At 26.5% G+C, this 27,659-nt stretch overlaps 2 protein-coding genes and 1 long non-coding RNA gene across 7 annotated transcripts in view; 2 read left to right on the top strand and 1 right to left on the bottom strand.

Annotated features, from left to right (window-relative positions):
* LOC100212807 (dolichyl pyrophosphate Man9GlcNAc2 alpha-1,3-glucosyltransferase) overlaps positions 1–855 on the top strand; it is a 118,900-nt gene extending 118,045 nt beyond the window's left edge. The window contains exon 15 of one of the 2 annotated variants that reach the window (XM_065801115.1): positions 583–855. In XM_065801115.1, the coding sequence (XP_065657187.1) occupies positions 583–751 (169 nt within the window). In that variant the 3' untranslated portion in view covers positions 752–855. Of the gene's footprint in view, positions 1–423; positions 539–582 lie in introns of those variants that run through there. The other variant, XM_065801116.1, reaches the window with a different exon arrangement.
* A 7,031-nt stretch (positions 856–7,886) lies between these two features.
* LOC136082301 (uncharacterized) lies at positions 7,887–11,750 on the bottom strand. Of its 2 annotated transcripts, XR_010639572.1 has the most exons (4): positions 11,270–11,750; positions 10,446–10,483; positions 10,079–10,175; positions 7,887–8,086 (listed from the first exon to the last, which is right to left on the bottom strand). It is a non-coding gene; the product is annotated as an uncharacterized LOC136082301 (long non-coding RNA). The 2 variants fall into 2 exon arrangements; XR_010639571.1 differs by lacking the exon at positions 11,270–11,750 and having other exon boundaries at positions 10,446–11,213.
* Positions 11,751–11,872: 122 nt separating this feature from the next.
* LOC124806290 (uncharacterized) lies at positions 11,873–22,476 on the top strand. 3 transcript variants are annotated; one of them, XM_065801112.1, is made up of 7 exons: positions 11,873–12,289; positions 13,631–13,739; positions 14,092–15,091; positions 15,199–15,360; positions 15,463–17,394; positions 22,107–22,137; positions 22,270–22,476. In XM_065801112.1, exons 3-5 carry the CDS (start codon positions 14,248–14,250, stop codon positions 15,483–15,485), a joined length of 1,029 nt encoding a protein of 342 aa, XP_065657184.1. In that variant the 5' UTR covers positions 11,873–12,289; positions 13,631–13,739; positions 14,092–14,247; the 3' UTR covers positions 15,486–17,394; positions 22,107–22,137; positions 22,270–22,476. The 3 variants fall into 3 exon arrangements, 1 of the variants encoding a protein (XP_065657184.1); XR_010639570.1 differs by lacking the exons at positions 11,873–12,289; positions 13,631–13,739; positions 14,092–15,091; positions 15,199–15,360; positions 15,463–17,394 and adding exons at positions 19,938–21,001; positions 21,296–21,788 and having other exon boundaries at positions 22,267–22,476; XR_010639569.1 differs by lacking the exons at positions 11,873–12,289; positions 13,631–13,739; positions 14,092–15,091; positions 15,199–15,360; positions 15,463–17,394 and adding an exon at positions 19,938–21,001 and having other exon boundaries at positions 21,296–22,137; positions 22,267–22,476.
* Positions 22,477–27,659: the final 5,183 nt, after the last annotated feature.

The raw sequence follows: 27,659 nt of genomic DNA, 5'->3' as shown, positions 1-27,659 counted from the left end.
TTTACATAATATAGAATAAATATTTGTACACAGTATATTAATATCGAACACTATAAAATATTTAAAAAAATAAAATAAAGTATTTTTGCCATGTGTATGACCAGGTCTACTTTTGGATAGTAGATTTTTGTGATTTACCCAGCATTGTTAAACTGTAAATGTAGACTTATACAGCACCTGGTTGATACATGCGTTAATGATACATGAGTTAATGAACTTCACGAAATAAACAAAAAAAATTTATTCTATGAAAAAATCGATGTTACTAATGTACAAGCAATCAACATGAACTTAAAATAAAATTTCGTTTTTGTGAAAGTCATCTTAATTTATGGCATATTATTATAAAATATGGTTTGAGTGATTTAGTCTTCTTTTTTTAGATATATTGGTTGACTGAGTGGTTTTTTTTTTATTTTTTAGATATGTTGGTTCACTGAGTGGTTTTTTTTTTATTTTTTAGATATGTTGGTTTACTGAGTGGTTGTTTTTTTATTTTTTAGATATGTTGGTTTACTGAGTGGTTTTTTTTTATTTTTTAGATATGTTGGTTCACTGAGTGGTTTTTTTATTATTTTTTAGATATGTTGGTTCACTGAGTGGTTTAGTCTTTATTTTTACACTTCCGTCGTTGGTTTTTATGATAATTAATAAATCGCAAGGCCAGCTAACATGGTGGCGCATTTTGATTTACACATTTTTGATATCTCTTGGTGTTGTCAATTTAATTGCACAGTTTTTAATAAAATGAGGAAACTGTAAAATAATAATATATTTTATATTAAATATATAAAAAATATATAATAGTTAAGAAAATAATTTTAATAAAAAAAGTTAATACTGAGTAAATGTTATTTTCATGTATATGTTAACAAACTAGTATTGTTTTTTTGTTTTTATATTTTTTTACTATATATATATATATATATATATATATATATATATATATATATATATATATATATATATATATATATATATATATATATATATATATATATATATATATATATATATATATATATATATATATATATATATATATATATATATATATATATATATATATATATATATATATATACTTTATATATATATATATATATTTTATATATATATACTTTATATATATATATATATATATATACTATATATATATATAAATATATATATATATATACATATATACGTATGTATATATACATAGATATATATAGATATATATGTATATATACATATATTTATATATATATATATCTATGTATATATATATACATATATACGTATATATATACGTGTATATATATATGTACATATATATATGTACATATATATGTATATATATACGTATATATGTATGTACGTACGTATGTATGTATGTATGTATGTATGTATGTACGTATATACATATATATGTATATACATATATATATACATATATATATTCATGTATATGTTAACAAACTAGTATTGTTTTTTTGTTTTTATATTTTTTTACTATATATATATATATATATATACATGCATGCATACATAATTTTATAGATAGATTTTATAAAATTTAAATATTGAAAAAAAATTTCATATTGGAATGGTTTTTTTACTTTTATTAACCGTTACAATTCTTATTGGTTTTTTGAATTCGAGTATAAATTTTTCATAGTTTTATTAAATTTTTTTAATTATGTACAGTTAATTTTTATTTGGTTGCAATGTGAAAAACTTATTTTTTTAAATCATAATGATTGTATTTTATGTACAAAGCATTTTAACTTAAGTATTTATTAGACGACTTATTCCTTTGACTTTAATCATATCACATAACATAATTAAAGTTATTGAGTCATGGATTTTATCTATACTAGCTGACCGAACCGGCAAAAATGCAAAAAATTTTGTAAGTCTATTCCACACTAACTGTAAAACACAGGTCTTTACGAAACAACAACAACAACAAGATATTTATTTTCCTTTTTAAATCATAAAATAATATTATAATAATAAATATAATAATAATAATAATAAAAAATTCATAACTCTATTGATTGTAGAAAGTAAAAATAATTGCTTAATAAATAAATATATATATATATATATATTATATATATATATATATATATATATATATATATATATATATATATATATATATATATATATATATATATAAATGATAATAAATATGATGCTAAAAAAAATTAGTATGCACACCTTTTCCGCTGTCCTCAGTGTCTTTTTCGAGGGTCAAAAATGACATTGAAAACCACACCTTTGCATAATACATATTTCAATTTTTTTCAATCTTGTATATATATTCTTGTATAAAGTTTCAAGTCTTTTTTGCTATAAATATTTATAGCAAAAAAGACTTAAAACTTTAAAGTTTTCTTATATTATAAATTATACACGATTATTCCATATACCACCCGCAAACTCAACTAATGTTTATATATATCTGAAAGCCTATTGCAGTATTCTGTTTTACTGGAATAAACTGAAGCAGGCAATCAGTTAGCGAAAAATCCAGTATAGCATAATGTAACTACACTAAAAAAATCCGAGTCATTTGTTCCAATTTTAAAAAAATATAAATAAAACATTCACAATGCAAACATAAGAACTCAAGCTTTTAAACGTTAGCCGTAAAAAAACTGGCCTCTTAATTTTATACGGAAAATGCAACAAATCAGGCCGTGTAATTATAGTAGTCAATGAACGGTTTACATTATATTGTTTAAATTATTTACTTACCTAAATCTTTTTTGTTTGCATGGCAGACTAACCAACAATAACTTTGAAGCAATAATAGTGTTACAAGTAAACATCTTGTGTGTGCTTATTTAGTTATGTGCGTGTCGGATCTTTTTAAAGCACAATATGGTTTTTAAAAAGTAGGATTATAAATATATTATAGTATTATATATATAAATAGATTTATTAAAATACTGAAGGTTTAGCGAGTATGTAACACAGGACTGTAAACGCTGCCAAACTTTCTTTTTTAAGTAACTAAATTTATTTACATAAGTAACATTGTTGACGTCAACTTATCTTGACCTCCCCCCTCCCTCCATCTCTTCTGTCACAGTGTTGTTTTAGTTAACGGAAACGGAAATGTCCGTTAACTGAAGTAGATCAAATCCGTTAACGAAAACGGTAATTGAAACAGAAATACATGCTAAAACGGTAATAAAACGGAAACGGAAATAGTGGTAACGGAAACGGATCGTTAACGGAAATTCTTCAGAACATTAATAGAATTGTAAATAACGGAAATATATTCATTTAATATCAAGTTAAATCTTAACCTTCTAAAAAGCACCTACACTTAAAATATTCATATTTTCTCAATAACTAAATTTTGTCACTTAACGCTTTTTATTTTTAGTCCATTGAAAAATTATTATTCAATAGTATTCCCTATTTTGTGGTTTCGTTGTCTAGTAGCCTACGTCATCATTTTCTATGCGTATAATCATTGTGTAATTTTTTAAGTTTTTATTCGTATCTCAAGTAAACGTTTAATTCTATAATAACCACAAATGATTTATATTGGTTTGACTTCGATCAGAAGCAAATATATTCTACAAACAAAAATTAGATGGTTTCCAAATTTCGAGCAGTAAACCAATTAATAACAATAATTATTAATAACATTATAATTAATAAATTACAATGTGGCATCAAGTCAGACAATATATGCAGCTGGTCGAAAGCAGGAATCTGCTGTATGGGATTATTTTAAGCAAGATATTATTTCTAATACTTCCGAATGCAAAGTTGTTACAGTAGGTGGAACTGTATGCGGTCGTATTTTTTCCGGTAGAAATTCAACGAATGCGAAAGTTCATTTGAAATCTTACTGCAATACTTAAATTTTGTTTGGTGTCATAAGGAATTGTTATCGTAACCAACGATTGCCCATTATACTCTTCTCGTAGCACAGTAGTGACATTACATCTACCATAGTACTATATTATATAGTATTTTTGTTTGATGTTGTTTCAGTCGTTTTAGTCTTTTAGATATTTTTCTCTTGATTGATGATTAGATAAGCAATGTGGATTTGAGAAACACATTTACAATTTTAAAATCTTTTCAGTTTTCAATCTGTTGCATTGACTTTGAGATTTGTTTCATTATTCCACATAAAATGAATACAAAAAATTCAATAACTGATATAAAATGGAAATACTTGTAAAACAAAATTGAAATTGAAATACTTGCTTAATTGAAATTGAAATTGAAACGAAAATACATTGCAAAACGATAATAGAAACAGAATTGAAATACATCGCCAATAACGGAATTGAAATTGAAACGGAAATATATCTATTAACGGAAACAACACTGTCCTGTCAACAAATGTTAAAAAAATTAAAAACCCCCTATTTTGTTGACGTAATTTATGGACAGTCTCTTAAAGATGTTTGTACGTTACGCTATGCAAATGGAGTTTTTACATTGGCGTAATTTTAAATGACGTATTTATAACATATGTGTATACAAATTTTCTATACTTTCTTATAAAAATATGCTGAAAGACTCTTTCTCGCCATTACCTTGGCTTTAATGGCTGCCAAGAGTTCCGAGGAAAACACACAAGTAGGCACTACTTCTACTACTTGTTAAGGATTCATATAATGAGATTATAATATCATCTATGAAAAATAAAGATAAGTCGAAAAATCTCCTGTTTTTTCTTAAACAACCGCAAAGCAGAGGCTTGAACTACCTTTTACTTTCATGATTTCATAATTTTTTGAAAATCACTTATGCTTTGCATAAACAATTAAAATGTTTTTTTTTATTTCCCAAAAATTGCTTTTTTTTACTTATGGTGTTTCTGAAATGACGTGTACATTAGGTTGGTCTATTTTAAACTTTATTTTGAAATTTTAATTGGGGTTTTTACCAGTGATAACATTTGATCTAAAGACGCTAAACATAAAAAATTTCGATTTTTGGACGACTTATAGATCTCTCGCAAAATTTGAAATTTAGAGTAACGGGTTGCGCAAATGTTGTGGTTCATAAGCAGTTTATACTTTAGATCTTGGTAAGTTTATAAGTTTCTGACCCATCATAGTCTTTTCTGCATAACTCACAGAGTTGTCAAACAAGGAAAAGACTAAAAGCTCCTCAGATAAGTATCCCAGGTGTCGTTTAAAAGACTTGTTTCTTCTGCTCTTTTAAGTTCAATTGATTTAAATTTCCTCGTTAAATAAAAGAAATTCATGTCATTAAATGGAGCAGCAGTAATAGCAGATTAAAAGTACTTTCAGTAAAAAAGAAAAATTTACTCGGCCACCCTCTCAACCTTTTTTGCTTCCTCATTATTAAGTTCAAAAATACGAGAAAAACGAAAGGGAATATTTTTGTATAATAAACTTTGACACTACCTTGCATGATGATCAGAACCGGCATGCAAAAAAAAGTAGAATAAGCTCCACTAGTTATTGATAGTACTCAAGAGGAAATGTTTTGCTCTTCAAGCATTCCATTGCCCTTTCTTTACTTCAAGTGCTTGTTGAAATAAAAACTATTTTTATCATGAGGCCATTCTTACACTCTTCCTTGAACCTTTCAAACAACTGAACTCTTGGTATTTTGTTCGGATCACAAATAGCATTAGATGTTGCTTTTATAAAGAGCTCAGGAATATGGTTAAATACTCCAGAGCTTTTAATCTACATTAAAGTCGGAGTAGAGACAAATTTGCTATTCCATTAGAATTGAAGATTCATTATACGCTCCACTGTTTGCAGTTGTTATATTATAGATAAGTGCAACAACAGATGCTTTTAATTGCCATTTATTAACTGGGTTCATCTCTGAACAACAATGCGTTGAATCAGATCCGCCAGGAATTTTAGGAGTACCCAGCAGTTTAGGCCCCGCATATACAACAAGTCACTCTTCTTTTTTTACAGTAGCTAACTTGAAAGTCTTTCCAATGTCTATCCAGAAATAAAAATTCAGGTGGAATTCAAGTTTCTTAAATTAATTTAGCTTCTTCAATTCTGTTAGCTGATTTTGCTCTACGAACCAATGTTTTAGAAAGTGTAATATCATTTATAGCTGCTCCACCTACTGCTAAAGTCTTTCCCAAAGTAAGTAGGATCCATCAGCAACACGTTTCTTTTAATAGTTTTCTTTTAAAGTTTTCGGCGTTATCGCAGATTTGCAATAATGGTTTTTTTCCTCTTTCACTGAAAAATTTTTATTTTTTTCATCTTCTTCCGTAACATCTGAAGAAAATTTGGTGCCTTCGTTGACTTCATTATCGTCAGTAATGGCTGAGCAAAATTCGGTTTACATGCGCACATTTTTCGCTATGCTAACAATCTTTCATACCATAAGAATATCAGAATAGTTTGAATTCGTTAATTAAAAATTAATGCATTTGTTAAAAAAATTGTGTTAGCACAAAGATTGTGTCGGAATAGTGAAAAATGTTACTATGTGAAAAAGCCTTTGTAATATTTTTATATAACTCGAAAAACTTTTTTCGAAGAATTTAAATCAAAACACCTCATGATCAAAATTAAGTTTTTTTAAAAACTTACTCTCTCAGTCCGAAATGGCGTGTTACTGCAGGATAACAGCTTTCGATTTTAAAATAAAGTAATAAAAATTCAAATTTTGCTGCAAATATTTTGCTCGCAATTTTGAAATAGTGTAATGGAATGAGTATTCAAGTTTTTCAACAAATTACTTTTTTATTATTTGCATACTATTTTGAAATAGAAAGCAGTTTTGAAATAAAGTTTTTGACTTTTCACTACTTAATTTTACAATTTCGATATGTTCCAAGATATATTAAGAAAGCTGTAATGAATTGTTTTAACAATCCTTATACTGCAAAAAAAAAACCACCTATATGTTTTAAAATAAAATAAATTTCCAAAAAAATAATTAATCCATAATCTTCAACAAGTGTTCTGTAGTAGTGATCGACCGAAATTCTGTTTCGGTGTCAGTTTCGGCCAGAATAATTTGAACCGATACCGAAATTTCGGTTTCGGTACTTTTTATAAATTCGGTTGAAAAACATACGAAAAACCGAAAAACTTTAAGATTTAAATCCTTTATCTAATTTAGAAAAACAGTAACTTTTGAGAATTTTCTCAAAATATTTTGAGAATTTTCTCAAAATATTTTGAGAATTTTCTCAAAATATTTTGAGAATTTTCTCAAAATATTTTGAGAATTTTCTCAAAATATTTTGAGAATTTTCACAAAAATTTTGAGAATTTTCACAAAAAATCTTGTTTTGCTGAAAAAATCTGCCAGTTGTTAACTTTCGCTATTAACTTATGTCGCCAACTCGTGTATTAAATCTCAATTTGCGATACGCGTGTATTATTGAAGTACCCAGTCGGCAAATTTAGTTGTAAATGCGCATTAGAAACTCGTTTAAATACGTATCGATGTGGTATGTATGTTAGCCATTTTATCGTGTCGAACACGCATTAGAAATACGCATTAGATGCGTATAAAGACTCGCATTTGAAACTCTTGTAAACACGTATAAAACACGATAACCAGAGAATATTCAATACGATATTTTCCTGGTATTACACGCGCATTTAAAACTTTCCAGAATACGCATTATTTACGAATATATGTTAGCCATTTTATCGTGACAAACGCGCATTATCGTGACAAACGCGCAATAGACATCAGATGCGTATAAAGACAGATATACAATACGACGCCTACTGAGTATCAAACTCGCATTTAAACACGTATAAAACACGATAACCAGAGAATATTCAATACAATTTTATTAACTAATATGAATTCATAACATAATGATAATGACTAGCAGTAAGCAACCGGTAATATGGGTTATGAGTTATTAAACCATTAATAACAATAAAAACACATTAATAACTTGATATATTATCTAAAATATTAAATACAAATTTATCTATAAATATTTTAACTTTGACCCCGTATCAGCAACGTCATTGGTTATAGGTAACGACATAAAGACCGCATTAACATCAGTTGAGTTCTTTTTAAAATCTGTCACAACACAAGTATCAGAAAAGGAAAGTCAAGTAAAGCCTGCAAATACCTAAAAAAAGACATGAAAAAAAAAATTACAATTTTTAAATACAAAAGTACTATTTGCATTTTATTGTTAGTAGAATTAGGATAATAATAACAGAAAATATATGAACCTGTCATTTCGAAAGGGGCACAAGTCCATTTACTAAAACTTTTCAAAATTAACAAAAATATGATTTTTATTAAAATAATGTCTAGGTTGCTAAAGAAATTAAACATAGAAGTAGATAAATAAAGAACGTATATAACTTATGTATTTTTTATTTTTTATAAAAAAAACATAAATCATACAGAAATTTTTAATTCAAACTTATAAACTAACTGCTAAAAGTTTTGGACTTATGTCCTTTTCGAAATGACAGGTTCATATATTCTGTCTACAGAATAATTAATTAAGATTATAAAAAGGTTAGACAACACAATGTATACATTGTTACTATAGTAACGCTGGCAAATAACACCACAACTTAATAAGATATTTTATTAACTTAAATACTTGGACTAAAAAGATTTTATTTATAACAATATTTGAACAATCAAGGGACAATTAAAGTTATCATTTGTGGTATTAAGAAATACGTAAGAGCTCAGTAATTACATAAGTTGTATTAAATTTCCCTCTCATCTAAAAGAGAGAGAGAGAGAGAAAGAAAGTGTTTCCAAAGCAGCATGTTAACAAATGTAAAAAAGCATGGAATAAATACTAGTAACTGGTTTTATTATGTTACCAGTAAACAAAATTATTTTTATTTTGATTAAAAGCTAATTTCCAGCATTTCTTAAAAAAGCTGATTAATAGAGTAAATTTCACACCATACTAAATTTACAAAATTAAAACCATGTTTCAACAGTTAGCTAACTAATCAAAAGAAAAGAAAAACTAAAAGAAAAAAATGAAAAAAAGAACATAATTATGAAATTATAAAAATAAAATAAAATTATTTAGATTTAAAAGTGTTAATTGTTACTATAAATAGTTAAACTCATACTTTGCTTTGTTCTGAAGTGTTTAAAGTAAAATCAAATTAACAGACATTAACACTGCTTGACACTGAATTCTGTCAAGTAAGTTTTCTGCACGCCGAGTTGCATTTCTTACATTTCAACAACGATTAATTTCATCCTGCCTAGCTCTATTTTTTTCATTTGACAACTATTTTCAAGTTGCCTATTAGCATTTTACATTAATAACTTCGTTGAGCCTAATACTATCTATTTCAATTTCACTGTTATCATTAAACATATTACCAGTAATCTTACAATTGTTACAATTGAATAAATGAACGTAAAAGAATCTTACAAATAGTGATCTTTTCTAATCAAAGACTTTATTTAAACTTAAGATTTATTGAAATCCATATCTTTTTATATGTTTATATACATAAGTCGTTTATCAAAAACATTAAACAATATTTATTTACATCAATTATTTTTAATTTAACAAAGAATCTACAATGCACAAAATTATTTTTACCTTAATGAACAAAAATAATAAATGCACAATCTTGTATAAAAAATTGAAGCAATGTCAGTCAGTATATTTTACTCTCAAGTAATATATATAAATATATATATATATATATATATATATATATATATATATATATATATATATATATATATATATATATATAAATATACTGAAATATAGGCAGATTTAAGTTTATATGTATGTATATATATATATATATATATATATATATATATATATATATATATATATAAATATACTGAAATATAGGCAGATATAAGTTTATATGTATATATATATATATATATATATATATATATATATATATATATATATATATATATATATATATATATATATATATATATATAAATATACTGAAATATAGGCGGATTTAAGTTTATAAACTTTCGTGTCAACAAATTACAGTCAGTTTTCCATGTTAAATACACAAAATATATATCTAATATAATATATATTAAATATCAAATAAATCCAATATAAAATAAAACAAAATAGTAAACTTACTCAAACCAGTATCAGTTACACCGTGTGAAGTAACTAAAAAACACTTCAGTTCTTTTCAATCACTCTAAAAAATAACTTTTAGCTCTTTCCAATAGCACTAAAAAATAAAAAATAAACTTGCTTAGCTGAGTTGCCTAGTTTATAAGAATCTGAAAACAGATAAGTAAAAAACCAAGAACAAACAAACATTTATTTGTTAGAACTACTATATTTAAACAAATTAAATTAAACAAAGAGTAACGTCAATTCTCCTTAAAAGCTAAAAAAATTTTCAGCTCAAATTTGCTTGCAGACCTTGCTTGTAAAACCATGTTAATAAGAAACACATTTAAAAAAGCCTAGAAAAAATTCATAAAAATTTACACACATTTTTTTTATATCGCATAAATCCATCATATGATGAATCTGAAATGAAAAAATGTAATGGATAAGTAAATACAAAGAAACACATCATATATAAATTGAAAATCAATATATCTGATAGAGATAAGATGTCATGATAAGTAAGTAGTAGTTGTTAAATATTGTTATTTCATGTTATCTTTTAGAAAACAAATCATGTTGGTACTTCATGGTTCTAAATATTCAAATTGAGATATAAACAAAATATATATATGGCAAAATGATTTTTCTTGAGTGGCTTTTAGTGAATGATTAAAAGCAGTGAGTTTCAATAATAAAACCACTTATAATTTTTAACAATAAACACCAACATAAAGGTAAGCCAAATGTAACAACATTAGTAACATAAATAACAACTTTATGCAAAATCTTGCTCAACACGTTTGCCAAGTCACACACTTTGAAAACATGGAAACAACATAATATAAACATATACAATAACTATAAAACACAATACATTTATTTAACTTTATACAAAATATATAAACACCTCATATAATATTTATATACACAATAGATACATTTTATACTACTTTAATGACACATTTATAAAACAATTACATAACACATATTACCACATACATATATTTATCAAAATCTTTTCAACTTTGAGCATAATATAAACATATATGCAAACTATAAACATATATAACTTGAATTGCGCGAACAAAAAATTTAAAAATAACATGAAAAAATCTAAAAAGATTCATATATATATATTCATATATAAAAACATTTATCTCATAATAAAATATCAAATTATAATCATATTTAATCTAAATGAAATACTTATTGAATAAAGAGCAAAAAACAGATAGAAGAACTGCAATCCTTATAACCAAAATTTAACGTTTAGCAACAATAAAATGTCAGTGTTGGGTCGAAATTTTAATTTATTCTTCTAAATTTTCTAAAACAGTACAAAAAAAAGGTAATAGCATAACAGAAATGTCAATAAAATAATAATCAACATAATAAAATAAGCAAGGTATGAAATGATAGGATTTATAATATATTTGAACTATATTAATTTAGGACTTCATAAAACTAAATAAATTTAAAAGTAGTAATAAATATTTTTATGATAAAGTTTTAGTAACTTTTTTAGTACAAAAAAGTACTGTAACTGTATTGCAGATATGCGATACTGCTTTAGCAGAACGATATCTCTTCATACAACTTTTCATGCATTCCTGACTATTCCTTTTCATTCCAGACAAATTTTTTACTAAATTTCTCAAGAGAAAACTTTGTAATTTAAATTCGCCGTGGATAGAGTACCGAAAGTCGGTACTATAAGAAAATATCCTTATACTACCGGAAGCGCGTCCATTGGTTGCAAAAGTCACGTGTGAAAACAAATTCCGATTTTAGATTTGAATTGAAAAAATATAATTTTATATTGAAAAATGTCAACTGGTTTTTCCTGCAAAGATGTTTTTTTGTCATTTGAAAATCTGAAAGCGAATATTAAAAAATATGAAGATACTAATTTCGTGCAACTATGGATTAGAGACGCAAAGACAATAAATGCTGCTAGAAAAAGCATTCCAAAGAGAGCTAGTATCCTTGGGGTCGCGATCGCGTCACAAAACGTGTTACCATCTTTGTAGGGGGAAAATATTGAGTTTTTTTTTATGACTTAACCCAGCTCTAAAATAAACAAAACACCAAGTCAAGTTTTTAAAAATGCCTAAGAGTTGCGTGTTACCCCAAGGCTCCATAAATTAAATACTATTATATAAAGTACTGCTGCATACATGGTGGGCAAAAATTTAAATATAAAGGCTTTGGAAAACGTCAAACTTCGTTAGTATTTTATTTCGCTTTATTATAAGATTGTATCATTATTCTAACACAGTAACTGTTATAACTGTTTGTTCTATTTCAATCAATGAATCATTTATATTTCTGAATAAAGATCTTCCATTCAAGTTAGAAATAGTTATAAACTTATATGAATTAAACCCCTTATAATGCTAATAATATATAATAAGGATAATAATAATGGTAATGTAAGCAATATATCCAAAAACAGACCTTATAAAATTCTTATTCACGATAATGATAACAATAACAACAACATTAATAACAATAATATTATAAACAAAACTAATTCCAGTGTTAGTTTATAATTAAAGTAACAGTAAAATTGTTTGAAAGCTGAAAAAGAAAAAGTTGAAAGCTCAAAGTTACAAAAGAGCTGTAATAAAAATAATAATATTAATAACTATAAAAGGTTAGACTTCCCCAGTTTTAAACATTTTCTTTCTTTCTTTTGGTTTTTTTTTTTTTTACTTTAAATTTTAATTTTTTACTTTAAATTTAAATTAAATTTTCATTAAACTTTTTTGATTTCCTCAATATCAATCAAAAAAGATATTACTTCAAAACTGAGACATAAGGAGATTTTATATTTTATGATCTATTTAGTTTTTATTTATATTTTTATTTATTTTTTATTTTAATTTTTTATTCACATTTTATTTCTTTTTTTTATTTATGAATGCATCCAAGTTTGCTTGCTAAGTAGTGCGTAGTTAATTTCAGATTGCTTTTGATTAACTACTTATTATTAATAATAATAACATGATATTTATAATTGTATAAATAATACTAATAATTGAAATAAAAGTAAACATCGAATCAAAATACCGAAGGTAAATGCTTCATATCTAGTTCTATTGCTCTGTCAGACCTGGTCAATGTTGCAATTTTAAGTTGCTGTTATAAAAGCATTGAAACACTTTGCTGTTGTATAACTGAAACTTATAAAGCAAACAGTTTGTTAACATGTCCATTTTTACAATTTAAAGAAGTTACAATAAAGATTTTATTTTATTTACCATTTCAAATTGAATAAAAAAAAAAACTTTTGATAACTTTAATTATTTCACTTATCTGTAAAAGTTTGAATTGTGGAATGTCCCGATAACTAAAACATTTGCAAACTTGAACTAATTTCTTAGCTTCCCTGAAGGTTTGAGTTACCAGTAGTTTACTGGATTTATTTTATAATAAATAATTTTTTTTTATTTAGAAATACAAATATAATTTATTAAATAGTAATTTTTATTACCAATACAAATACTTTATTTTTGCCTATTAAATTTATGAAATAAGCACCTAATTAATACATGTTTGTTATAGGACTTATAAGAAAGATTGCCCTTTCTACCTACATTTTAAGGCATCAGAGGATGGACAAACATTAATCTTGGAAGACTTAAATAATACACATAATCACGAAGTATCTGAAGTAAATTATTATTTTTTATACTTAAAATATGTTTTATAAAGAGCATTATTTTACAATTTGCTTATATAGTTGGAAAAAAGTTATGAAATCCATTACACTTTTTTAACTTTGTTTTTTTGGGATTTCATTATTTTATATTATGAAAATTATAGTTGGCAAAACTACTCCGGGTTATTAACATAATTTGAATATTATATATATATATATATATATATATATATATATATATATATATATATATATATATATATATATATATATATATATATATATATATATATATATAGACTATTATTTAAAACCATAACCTTGAAATTTTTAAACAACTTACTTCAAAATGTATTTGATTTAGTGTGAATCTGCTGCTATAAAGAGATATTGTTGTCAAATAGTTTCTTTTTAATTTATAATCACATTAAAAATTCTTCATTATTGGGAGTTTTTATGAACTTTTTGATTTGAATTGATTTGTGGGTATGATTGAATTATAGATTCAATTATAGTTGACATGTTCGATCCCAACTCAGCTGAGGCAGCATATAAGAAAGTTCTAACATTGTATGCAGCTCAACATGTTTTAAAGCAAATGAGCTTGTGTGGAGACATTAATTTGTTACAAAGAGAAAATGAATACTTTATGGTAAACACCACTGAAGGTCTGCATACAGTGACTTCGAATTTTTGTTCATGTATGTTTAGAAATTCAATGCACTTACCTTGTAGACATATTTTTGCTGCTCGCCAGTTCCTTAGAATAAATTTATTCAATATTGACTTGTGTGCTGAACGGTGGACATTAAAGTACTATCGTCAGCATCAACGAGCTTTTAATAGTCCTGTAATGGCTGATGAGTCGAGATCTGTAGAGTTTCATGTAGCTCCAAAAAGAAAACTACTTTCTCAGCATGAGAAATTTAATCTTGCTCTACAGGAAACTTCATTTCTTGCTACCCTTGTTTCTGAATCCACTGGACAAACTTTTGAACAACGTCTCAGTCTTTTACAAGCTATAAAAAAAGGTTGGACTGATGGTAAGGTCATGTTAGTTAATGAACTTATTGATGAGGATATTTGTTCATCACAACCAGAAAGTACATTACCTAGTGCATTAACTATAATTACAGATTCTCCAATAAATTCATTGGGATGTGTATCTGGAGTTAATGGTGTAAACACTTCAGTAGCACCGTTAATAGTCAGTGAAGAAAATATTTTAAGCACTAAAAAAAATGTTTCACAATTAGCTACAGAGTATGCAATTGATAACGACAGCATTTTATTCAAGCAAGCTATTATTTCTGAAAAAACGCTATCTCAACAAGAAGAGTTAACATCTGTGAAGAACTATGCAGGTGCATGTTTAAACTGTTTCTCCCCTTTAAAATATTTCCTTATTAAAATACAAATAAATCAACAAATTTAGTATTTTAACACTTTAATAACCATAAATTTCTTGTAGAGTCTAACCTGAACAGGATTCGCATGCCGAAACATGTTTCTCGATGTGGACGACCTAAAGGTTCTACTCTGACCACTATTGGTTTGCCAAGAAAGCGACAACCTAATTTACATGAAAGAAGAGTACCTTTTTTGAAATTACATCCATCAAAAAGACATGCTAGTATGTATAAAAGATGCAGATGTTTATTTTTTCATTAGTAATATAATTTACTTGTTAATTAATCATTTTTTACTAACCATATATTACAAACTTTGCATTTAGTGATGCTGGGTTGGTTTTTTTAAACCAGATGATGTCCATAAAGCTCTTTCTGGCATTCTCATTGAAGGTAGTTGTATTGAAAAAAGAGTCAATCATATATCATCTGCTATTCTTGATGAAAATGCTGTAGGAGCTCTTTTATCGCTACAAGGGTATTTTACCCCAGATGGATGGAAAGTGCTCCATGAACTATTGATGCCAAATCTCGTCAAAAAATTTGGCCTTGTGCTGTGTGCCAAAAAAGCACTTGCTTGGGTAATGACATTGGGGACTCAGTAGGATGTAATTTATGCCTTTTGTGGTTTCACGAAAAATGTGTTGGTCAGAAAGAGGGGTATCTTCTAAAATCAAAATACTGGTTTTGTCATTCTTGTTAGAATGTTTTTTTTATTAATAAAATGTAGTTATACTTGGCTATACTATATTTGGTATCAAGTGCTTAACTTATATATTATAATTAGCATCATATGTTTTATTTTACTGTTATATTTTAAGTCTACTGGATTTTTTAAGTTTTTTTACTCATTCATAGTTACAAATTGTATACTGAGATTCCTTAGGTTGTATGTTAATTTCCAGGTTTTGCAGGTAAACTGTTTTCTCCATTTATTCTTTGATCTTATATTCAACTAAATTTACGTAATTTAAATATAAATAGGCCGCTTAACATTTAACACCAAGGCGAAAACAAAATACTTACATAAAAAGTATAGCTAGTATATCTAGAATTAGAATCATTAGAATTTTTAGAGCTTTAGGTAGTTAAGAGTTTTTTCTTTTACATACACAAATAATTTTCACTAGAATTTTTAGAGCTTTTGATAGTTTGGAGTTTTTAACAAAAAATAATTTTCACTGAAATTTTTAGAGCTTTAGATAGTTTAGAGTTTTTAACAACAAATAATTTTCACTAAAATTTTTAGAGCTTTAGATAGTTTAGAGTTTTTAACAACAAATAATTTTCACTGAAATTTTTAGAGCTTTAGATAGTTTAGAGTTTTTAACAACAAATAATTTTCACTAAAATTTTTAGAGCTTTAGATAGTTTAGAGTTTTTAACAACAAATAATTTTCACTAAAATTTTTAGAGCTTTAGATAGTTTAGAGTTTTTAACAACAAATAATTTTCACTGAAATTTTTAGAGCTTTAGATAGTTTAGAGTTTTTAACAACAAATAATTTTCACTAAAATTTTTAGAGCTTTAGATAGTTTAGAGTTTTTAACAACAAATAATTTTCACTGAAATTTTTAGAGCTTTAGATAGTTTAGAGTTTTTAACAACAAATAATTTTCACTAAAATTTTTAGAGCTTTAGATAGTTTAGAGTTTTTAACAACAAATAATTTTCACTAAAATTTTTAGAGCTTTAGATTTTTTAAATTTTCAGATTTATCTATAAAATTTTAAAATAGTTTAGAGTTTTTTGTTTTTGTTTTTAGCCGAAAGTAATTTTCACTAGAATTTTTAGAGCTTTAGATTTTTTAAATTTCAGATTTAGATTTTAGATTTAGAATTTAGAGTTTCATGTTTCATTTTTCAAAGTTCATGAGTAATTAAAACAAATAAAACTTTCAAAGTAAAATAGTTGTCATTTTATTCTTAAATATATGTTATTTAAAGATAGGTAAATAATTTATTTTATGGTTAACATCTTCCATAGAAAAATTAACATATAATTTTAGAATTTTTTGAACTTAATATAATTTTTAACCCGAAGTTTAAATTTGTTATTTTATTATTATTTTGTTACAAGTTTAAACAAGTACTTTTTATTATATTCTGTTTTTCCTTTTTCTTTAGTTCTTCTAATTCCAGTTTGAGTTGGCTTTCTGTTGAAGTATGGTTTAATTTAGTAAATTTTCATTATTTGAAATTTACTTTGTTAATCATTAGCTAACAGTTACAGAAAATTTGAACTAAACAATATTAAGGTAAGAAGTTTAGTTTACTGGTAATATTACAAAGTAGATCCTTACTGGTAATTTTGTTATTTCTTTTTTGTACCTTTCTCTACCAGTATACAGGCGTTTAAATGTTTCATCTAAACTACAGTTTGTATTAGTTAATAATATAGTATAATTATAAGCTATTTTCATTACATACAGTGACAGTCAACATACAGTCAACGTATTTTATTGTTTCAAAAAGTTATCTTGGAACCAGTGGTCCCAAATCACTTCTGGATAACATCACTGGTAATAGACACAAGTATGGGGTCTTCCATAAAGTTCGCACACATAAAATTTAGACCCTCCTCTAAATAGTATGCATCTCACTGAGTCTGTAATTTGCTTAATGCTTTAACTAATATTTAGCCTTGTGGTAATCTGTTCTAATAGTTATCAAAATGAAGTATGAGATGATTCATAATTGAAATGCACTAAAAATCTCCTATATATTTAAACTACTTTTTACTTATATATTTAAATGTTTTGGAACAGTACTACATAGGTACCTAATGTATAAGTACATTATACATTAATGTACTATATTCATTATTGTATAATGTACATAGTACCTAATGTATTTCTACAATTATTTCTTGAAAATTATAGTGGTTACTGCAACAGATAAGTACACATTTTTTTTTAGTTGCTCTATCAATTTTTTACCAATTTTAAAACAATTATAATTAAAATAACAGCAATCGATGGTAAATGAAAAATTAAAAGCAGCATTGGGGCAGTAGAATAGCAATAGACACACAGTAGCTGAGGGAGGTGTGGAGTTTTAGTTACCTTAACCACCTAAGATAACTTCTTTTCATTCATTTAAATATTATTTTGGAATAAAGTTTTTCATATATATTTTTTTTTTGGTAGAAAATAAGTTAAGGAGCCTACACTTTTTTGCAATGCATTAGGAAACTTGCCTGCTTTTTGCATGGTATATAAAATAATATGTAAAAAATAATTTTTCAGCAAAAATCAATTTATATAAAAAAGACAAAATTTATTAGATTTTTAAAAACTATGTGTTGGTGCAGAGCAAACAATGTTTTTTTTATCTTTATAAATTAAAACTTTAAAATTGTTCTTTCTTGAGGACAGGCCAAGACATAATAGTAATAATCATAATTAAGGAGTCATTTAAGGCCTATAGATTAGGAATCAGTAGAGAAACATTAAAATTTTTAAAAAAGTGTTTTTTTGGGACACCCTGGTATGTACTTCTATAATTGACCCTCCCCATATACCAGATACACATATGAAAGCAATTAAAAAATTGAATAAATGTTTTTAATGGATGACACCTAAAAGTTAGGGTTATTGTATATCATTAATAAAACCTTCGCATTTCATTAAGCTATTGAGTATTTATTGATAAAATAATAATGAAATCAAAAATTACCTGTTTAATGTAATTTTTCAGTCCATTGAATAAATTAGTGAATTGACTCAATGGACTTACTTTATAAATAATAATAACGATTCTGAATATTTATAAAGGATAACCATGTTAAAAATTAGAATTGCTGCTTTACAATAAGGACCTGTTCTCAAGTAGAATTTCAATTTAAGGCTCCAATTTAAACAAATATGGTAAACTGGAATCAAAATTCACTTTGATCCAGCCGGGTATTGAACCCAGGTGGCTGACATCGAAGCCCCAGTGACATACCGCTAGACTAGACTACTAATAATATCTTTTATAAGCTAATATTGCCTTGGTTTTTAGTTCATAAATTAGAAAAGTATTAAACTCATCTAACTTATTTAACGAAATGCACCACGAGAAGGTAAACCATAGGACTTTGCATTCCATTGTATAATTTCAACAATTTTCCAGATTTATAACTTTTGATAACTATAATTATTATGTATATTTTTAATAGCGTTTTATTTATTTAGTATTTTTTATAATATTTTTAACACTTGATTTAATCTCAATATAGTCACTAATTTATATAAATACAAAAAAAGCTATTATGTGGAATATATTAATTATGTAAGAATTTATTACTTTTTCAAATTAATTATTAAAAAATAATAATTTTATGTAAATTTTAAAATTTCTTAATCATTCAAACTCTGTATCATTAGTTTTGCAATAGCGTCATAACCATAATTGTAAGGGGAAAACATTGAACCTACCCACATTAATAATCCATTTTATATTGTACATAACGCTTTAATAAGGCGTTTATTCAATTTTTCCCCTTAAAAAGATGATTAATAGGCAATCACAAAGATATGGAAGTAACATAATTAAGTATATGAATATAGTTTTTTAATGCAATCTTGTTTATTTGAGACTGGAAATAATTAAAAACTATGCTTTTTTAACCTTATTTGGGCTTTTAAAATATTTGTTAGCATTTCCTACATGCAAAAAACATCTGTTTTTCATAGGGTTTTAATTGATTTTGACAAACTGAGAAAGATCTTGTTTTTCTACAAAACTTGTTTGTTTTGCATTGTCAAGATAAATCTTGTTTCTGTTACTAAACTAAAGCTCTAAAATTTACTTAAGAATTTAAATGGTTACCATATACCTAAAATTGGACCAAGTGTGGTGGTTTAAATTTTGATATTGTAGATAGATTTTGAAAACGTTGACTCAATTATATTTTGTATGAGGTAGCTATCAATATATACAACCAATCGATTATATATATTGATCAATCAAATACTTGAATGTAACAGTACTATAGTTCACCAGACCCTTCAAGTCTTACTCTAATTAATGTCATGATCGCTAAAATCACCCATAATTATTTTACAATTTACATTTTTTGATTTTTCGGAAATAATTACAAACTCTTTATATTGATTTATTTAACTCAATGGAAACATAGGTTATTTGTAGGTACATCCTCCAATTAACGTTTGATGATTTCTTATTACAGATTGAACACAGATTTTGATGATTAACCACATATTTTTTCATTGCTAACAAATTTTTAATTTCCAACAATTGCTAACAATTGCTAACAAATAAATTTTTAATTTCCAATTCCTATAAAAAATTATAAAACTAGAATCAGTTATCCTAAAATTTCCTTATCCTTGCGGCGAACGTGACGTCACATTAACTAACTAAACGGCTACCATTATGATATGGGGGCAAACATTGCAAAAATGGTGAAAAAATGCTGTGTTTTTTATTGTTCAACCAATGTCTAAAGTCATCTGAACTTGAGTTTTTGTATTTTTCCTGCTGATCCAAAGAGAAGAAGATTGTGGCTTAATGCTATATATAGAATTGATTCATCTTGCAAAAACAAACTCTGGTCGCCAAATACAAAACATATCTATGTATGCTCAAAACATTTTGTATCTGGTAAGTTTTGTATTTAAATCATGTAAATATTTGAACACAAATTTGTCTTTAACTTATTTTTTTTGTTTTTATATTCCTATTCATAGTAAGTATGTTTTTCTTTTAGGAAAAAAGAGAATTTTAAAAAGCATATTTACTATGTTCCATCAGTGAATATGTTAGGTGCTAAAAAAAATATAGTGGAATCATCCCAATGACATAACCGATTGTTGTCACTAAATGAAAGGAGAATAAATAGATTAAAAAATTCTCTTGGTATATAGTTTATATTGTTGCTTAAAATGTTTTTGTAAAAACTGTTTATGTAATAATTGCAATTTATTTTTGTTATGCATTAAAACTAAGCATTTATAAATTATGCGTTTGTTGCTCTTTTTTTAGATAAAATAATGTTAAATACCTCGTAGAGCACAAATTTTATTAATATGAAATATCAAATTTATTTGTACAACTTTTGCTTGCTAATAAAATAGTTGAATCAAACCATATTTTTTTAAATGCCTGTGTTTGTATTTACTATATACCTGAAACATACAAATATTTTTTTAGAATATCGTGTACAAAAAAATCTCAAGTTGATGAAGTCAGTGAACAAATAAATATTAACAATGCGTTGACTGGAGTGGAGGATGTTAGTGTCTTGAACAAACAAGAAACAACAACTGAATTTAGTGAAGACATTGGTTTTAATTTGATTAGCAAAGACATTGGTTTTGATTTAATAACAGATTCACCAAAACAGTGCACAAATAAATTCAACAACAACAATTGAGAAGCAACATTTGAGAATCCAAAAAGAGATGCAATATATGTAGAAATGAATAATTTATGTGAAGAAACATATAATCATCGTTAAGAAGTATCAGATTTGAATTTAAAGACAAATTCTCCATTTAGTTATGCAAACATTAACATGTATAAAGAAAAGTGTGTAACATTAACAGGTTTAGAGTTTGATGTTTTGGAAAAACTTTTACTATATTTGATTGCAAAAGTTAGCGATGGGAGAAATTCAAAGGAAGAAATATATAATCAAATCATGGTATGTATAATTAAATTATACATACCATAATTACACCTTTGAAAATATTGCTTTCACATGCAACATTGCAAAACAAATAGCCATAAATTATTTTTGGAAGTAGATAGATATTATGTATTTAAAGTTAAATTGCTTAATCAAAATGCAAAAACGAGATCGCTTGTTTGGCATTATTCCTGCAGTTTTCAAAGCAAAGTTCCCAAGTGTAACATTAATGATTATTAGACTTGATTATCACTACTTCTAATCATTCACTAAAAGCTAAGAATCATGTTTTAAACTAAAACATATATTTATTGTTGCATTTTTTATCTTTAGGGTTGTTCTTAGGTCACAAAAACCTCACAAAGTAAGTTTCTTCTTTGTTATTTATTCGGTCACATTTTAAATTACTTTTTTATTTTTCACATTAACATAATACATAAGATATTAATGTGTAAATAATGTTTTCAACATTAATCGTATCTATTTTCTTTAGTAGAGTTTCTGCTGTTGTCACTGGTTTTAGAGAGTACCTTCATGAACGAAGTTAAAAAGTCCTTAATGCGAAGCATTTTCTAAAAGCCAAGACGGAGTATCGTTAACCCTCATACCATTTACTATAAACTTTATAAATAATGTTACAATGTTATAATTCAAATTGTTATAGTTAGTAATTTTGATCATTTCATTATTATACTGTGAAAAATATTTTTTATTTATAACATTTATTTCACATATATTAAAAATATACAGAATAGATATTACACTGTGGAAAGTTTAAAGCAAAATGTTTAGTTTTTAAATATTATTAGCAATCAATATGTAGTATTTTAGTTTTATTTATTGACTAGTCTGTAAACAGTGCAATATATTCAAAATGATGTATTAATTGAACTCTATGATTCCTTTTTACATATTTGCACAGGTTAATTGTAATTTAATGCTAAATTTCGTTCAAGTAAAATCTCTTCAGCCTGTAAAATAGATTGTTCTGTCTAATCCCGACAGATTTAAAAAAGAAATTTTATATTATAGTTTCTTTTTTACATATTATAATCATTATTAAAATGTAAAGTAATTGTTGCATTTGAAGTTGTTGTCATTAAGCAAATAAACAGTCATCACCTGTTCCTTGAGGTTCTTTTTTCGGACTTTCAAGTGCAATCCCCGTGTAATTTATGTATTACTTATTGACATATTGACAAAGTACGTAAGGCAAGTAATTTGATCTATTCCTTCAGACCGGTTGTGTGGACACTTGTGTGGGCAATTGCAGCAAGTACTTAAAGTACACATTTATGACTACGCAAAAAAAAAATTCTTTCTTTTAATTACTATGAAAGTAATTAACATCTTTCAAAGGGATCGCAGTTAAACAGACTACTTAAAGGTTAAAAAAAGGCTACATATTAAACACACTATTAATGTGTTTAAAAAAACTATTAATGTGTTTAAGTAAACACACTATTACTGTATTAGTGTGTTTACTTAAATAAACACACTAATAGTATTAGCGTGTTTAATATGTAACCATATATAAAATTTCCTGTAATAAACTTTATTAGTTGTATAAAAAGCTTATCTATTAAATCTAACTTATTTTGATAACGTTCAGTAGCCTCTTTTGATAGTTTTTCTTGATAATCATAATACATTTTCAAAGCGTTTAAGTAGTGTTGTACTGAAATCAACGCGTTTGTTTGCCCCCATATCATAATGGTAGATACTTTTATTTTTTAATTACGCAATGATCACGTGGTTTTTTCGCCGCAAGAATACTCAAATTTGTTAACTGATATGTCATTTCGTTTATATCAAACTAGCATGAGTTACCCGGCGTTGCCCGGGCCAATATTTAAACTGGCTTACCTGATATCTGTACACAAAAATGGGCCCAAAAAATCGGCCCAAAAAATGGTCCCCCCTGACCCCGGGGTCAGGGGGGCCCATTTTTTGGCCCCCTTGACCCCGGGGGTCGGGGTACGGGGTCAAAACCCAGCTAAGAACCTTCTCCCCCTCGAGGACTACCCCCATGCCAAATTTCATCGAGATCGGTCCGGCGGTTTGGATTTCTATAGAGAACAAACACACACACATTGCCTTTTATATATATAGAAGATTATCTAAAATCGGGATTTGTTTTCACACGTGACTTTTGCAACCAATGGACCCGCTTCCGGTACTATAAGAATATTTTCTTATAGTACCGACTTTCGGTACTCTATCCACGGCGATTTAAATTTTGCTTTCACAATTTCAGTTTAAGCATGCGCTTTAAAGCAAAGATTTTCGTTTTTCCGTTATAAGTTGATATTTGATCAAAATCGGGTACGATATCGTATCCGATTTTGATCAAATATTAAATAATACGTATTTTTGATAAATAAGTGGTATTGAACTCGAATTCAAAACTTAAAACTAAATGCGTATTTTTCTGGTATCAACGGCGGTATGTTATACGTGATCAATACTCCGAGTATTTACAATACTAGATATGCCGACTGGGCAGTTCTAACATAATAAGAGTATAAAAAAATAAAAAATGTAAAGTTGCATTTTTAGATAAATTCTTCTAATGAAATTAATTCTGAACAACTGAAATGTCTGTATTGGGTTCGGTAAAAAATTTGCCGAAATGGTTTCAGTTTCAGCTTCAGCACGAAACCGAAATAAACAGAAATTTCGAGTGCTCGAAATTTCAATTTGTTTCGGTTTCGGCTTTTTTTTCTGTTTCGGTTGATCACTATTATGTAGTGATCTTCAAGAGTTGTAATATGTGTTTGAAAGTCATAGTGTAGTTTTTGTTTAAATTAAGACTTAACCAAGTTGCTTAAAGTTTTAAGCTTCTTTGGCAATAGTTTTAAGTTAATTGGCAATGCACGCATTTACAGTCTCTTGAAAAAGTGTTGAACCAGTTAAGCATTTTTAGGTAAATCCATAATTTATCGAAAATGACATACACAAATGATATACACAAAGCTAAGATTTAATTTATGTTATATTCATACACATGTATGTATATAACATAAATTAAACTTGAGCTTTGTGAATATCATTTATTTATGTCATTTTCAATAAACTATGGATTTACCTTAAAATACTTAAATGATTCTAAACTTTTGCAAGAGACTGTGGTTATTATATTTTTTAAGGATTTTTATGGAGACATTCCATTTGAAGGCATCTATACCTATGTTTCGTCAATAAACAATCATTTTACAATGTTTTTTGTAAAAATTAAATCTTTATATTCTGACAGGAGCAAGTAGAAGACAATGCGTCTTATCACCCTGCTCCTATGTTCGTAAAAATGTCAATAAAGTTTTAGTTATTAAGATCCTAAAATATACGTTATATAAGTTTTATACATATTACAAATTTTGTACATATTAGAAGTTTTATACATATTATAACATATTACAGCTTATAAAATATACAGGTAAAATTAAGGTGAAATGCGGCTGAAAATATGTGGGAAGCATGTTGTTATATATTTTAAACATAAATATCAGACTTTGATAAATGTTTAGTTCATAAATATTTAAAACATTAACTTTTTTAAGTAAAGGCTTGGTGCATGCATCTCTACCTGCATTCAAAATTAACCGTCTCGCTTGCTATTGTTTGCTATAATTTTTTTTTTAAAGAAGATGAATAATTACTTGCCCACGCTATATTGCAATTACTAATGTGGGTATGAATAAATGAAAAATACAAGCTTTTTAAGCACATATTCAAAAGGTGCTTTGTTTTGAAAAGGATCCCAAGTGCATTTGAAATGCTGTTTTCCACTAATAGGATATGATTTTTCCAATTAAAATGATTGTCAAATATTATGCCAAGGATTTTTATTGAATGAACTCTTTTTACTTTAATGTTGTTTATAAATAAATCAGGAAGTTTCAGGGGTATGTTATCAGTTTTCGAAGGTTTTGTGAACAGAATGTATTTAGTTTTATCAATGTTTACGGACAGTTTATTGGCTTTAAACCAATCATTGAGATTTATTAGCTCTGTGTTTACAGTAGAAAAAACAAACTTTAAATTAGACCCCGAAAAAAAAAATTAGTATCATCAGCAAAAAGAACAAAATTAAGGAATTTAGAGGATAAGTGGATGTCATTAATATATAAGAGAAACATCAGAGGACCAAGTATTGAGCCCTGAGGGACACCATAACTAATAACTTCTAAGTGCGAACAAGTTAAATCATACATTGTTTACGATTTTGTAGATAAGACTGTAGCCATTTTATATTAGAATTTTGAACTCTATATTTTTTTAATTTATAGAGGAGGATTTCGTGATCGATAGTGTCGAATGCCTTCGATAAATCACCAAAAAATCCAAGTGTATAATTAATGTCATCAAATAGTTTTAAAATATTGCTAGCCAAATTCATCACTGCATGCTCAGTGCAATGACTTCTCCGAAACCCAAACTGTTTAGCATATAAGTATTGTTGTTATCAATGAAGTTATATATTCTTTTATACATAATACGTTCGAGAACCTTTGAAAAACAGGAAAGAATTGAGATGGGTCTGCAGTTTGATTCTAAAGAATCGTTGCCGTTTTTATAAATTGGAATTATTTTAGCAAGTTTTAATTAATCAGGAAAGTCCCCGTTTTTTAATGAAAGTTTGAAAATAACGAAAAGAGACAATTCAATGATAACAAAGACACTTTTCAAAACATTTGCATTAATTTCATCAAGACCTGGACTTTTATTTGTCTGAAGCAAGTCAAAAGCTGAACGAAGTTTTTCGATGGAAAGTTCCGAATTGTACATAATAAAATCTGGTTTTTTCAAAAAAAGACTGAAATGTTTTGCTACATGGAGAGATTTCTTTGGCTAAATTTTTCCGAACATTTATAAAAAAATTATTCAGTCTCTCAGCAATTTTTTTTTTATTAAAAATTTCACTTTTATCAGTTTTCAGTCGATTAGGGAGGTTGCTAGATGTCATTTTTGTTTTCCCTGTTATTTCTTTGATTATAGTCCAAGTATAAACATGAAATTTACACCATTTTAGTAATAAAAGTTCGAGTTAACCGGTGTTTGGCTTACCGCGAATTAACTGCATAAAATATACAAATAAATAAACATAATAGTACAGAGCCGTGGCTAACCTATACTCCATGCTTAGTGAAAAATTTAAGAAATTAGGGCCCTGTTAACAGTTTTTTTTTGGGGGGGGGGGAGGTGGTTTCCAATCCACAAGCCACAGCACTGCAGTGTAAATTGGTTACTAAAGCAATCCAGTAAGTCAAATGAGCTATGTAGAAGTTATATAATATATAGTCCACATATAAGCCCATTCTTGCAAAACCTAAATTTTTGAGTCTTGCTTTAAAACAATTTTGGGAAGTGACTGAGACTGTATTATTATCAAGTAAGTTCCAGTGTAAGCAACTTAACTTTTTATTTGAATTCATTTTTTGGTTTCTATGATTTTCACTTTAGTAGAATAAATTGTGTGGATAAAACTTTAAGCATACGAATGTTGAGTTAGACATTATTATTAAATTTGACATTATTATTAAGTCTTGACATTATTAATTAGTCACAAGATCAAATTGGTTATTTCCTTACCTCATCAAACTGTACCGCAACAACTTCTATCTTTAAATGATTTTAAAAGTTTATAAGTACAACTAAACAATAAAAAATACGAGTTGTAGAAGTTTGTACTATCTTTTAAAAATGATCTGCTCGGTCAATTGTACTTACTTTGCTCTACATAAATTTTAGTTTTAGTTCAACAACAACTTCTTTAATTATTTTAAAAGTTTCTAAATACAACTAAACAACTAAAAATACTAATAGTAGACGTTTCATAATTAATTTTCTGAATTAATGAAAAAATCTAAATTTCGAAGTTCCGAT

The sequence above is a fragment of the Hydra vulgaris genome, chromosome 07 (genome assembly GCF_038396675.1).
Source record: "Hydra vulgaris chromosome 07, alternate assembly HydraT2T_AEP".
Lineage (NCBI taxonomy): Eukaryota > Metazoa > Cnidaria > Hydrozoa > Anthoathecata > Hydridae > Hydra > Hydra vulgaris.
This window is presented reverse-complemented; position numbering and strand designations above follow the sequence as displayed.

What these genes read in the sequence shown, in the direction of transcription:
- LOC124806290 (XM_065801112.1), top strand. Translation starts at nt 14,248, where the DNA reads ATGTTCGATCCCAACTCAGCTGAGGCAGCATATAAGAAAGTTCTAACA. An exon ending in ATCTGTGAAGAACTATGCAG is followed by an intron (nt 15,092 to 15,198) that starts GTGCATGTTTAA and finishes AATTTCTTGTAG; the next exon opens with AGTCTAACCTGAACAGGATT. An exon ending in TCCATCAAAAAGACATGCTA is followed by an intron (nt 15,361 to 15,462) that starts GTATGTATAAAA and finishes CTTTGCATTTAG; the next exon opens with TGATGCTGGGTTGGTTTTTT.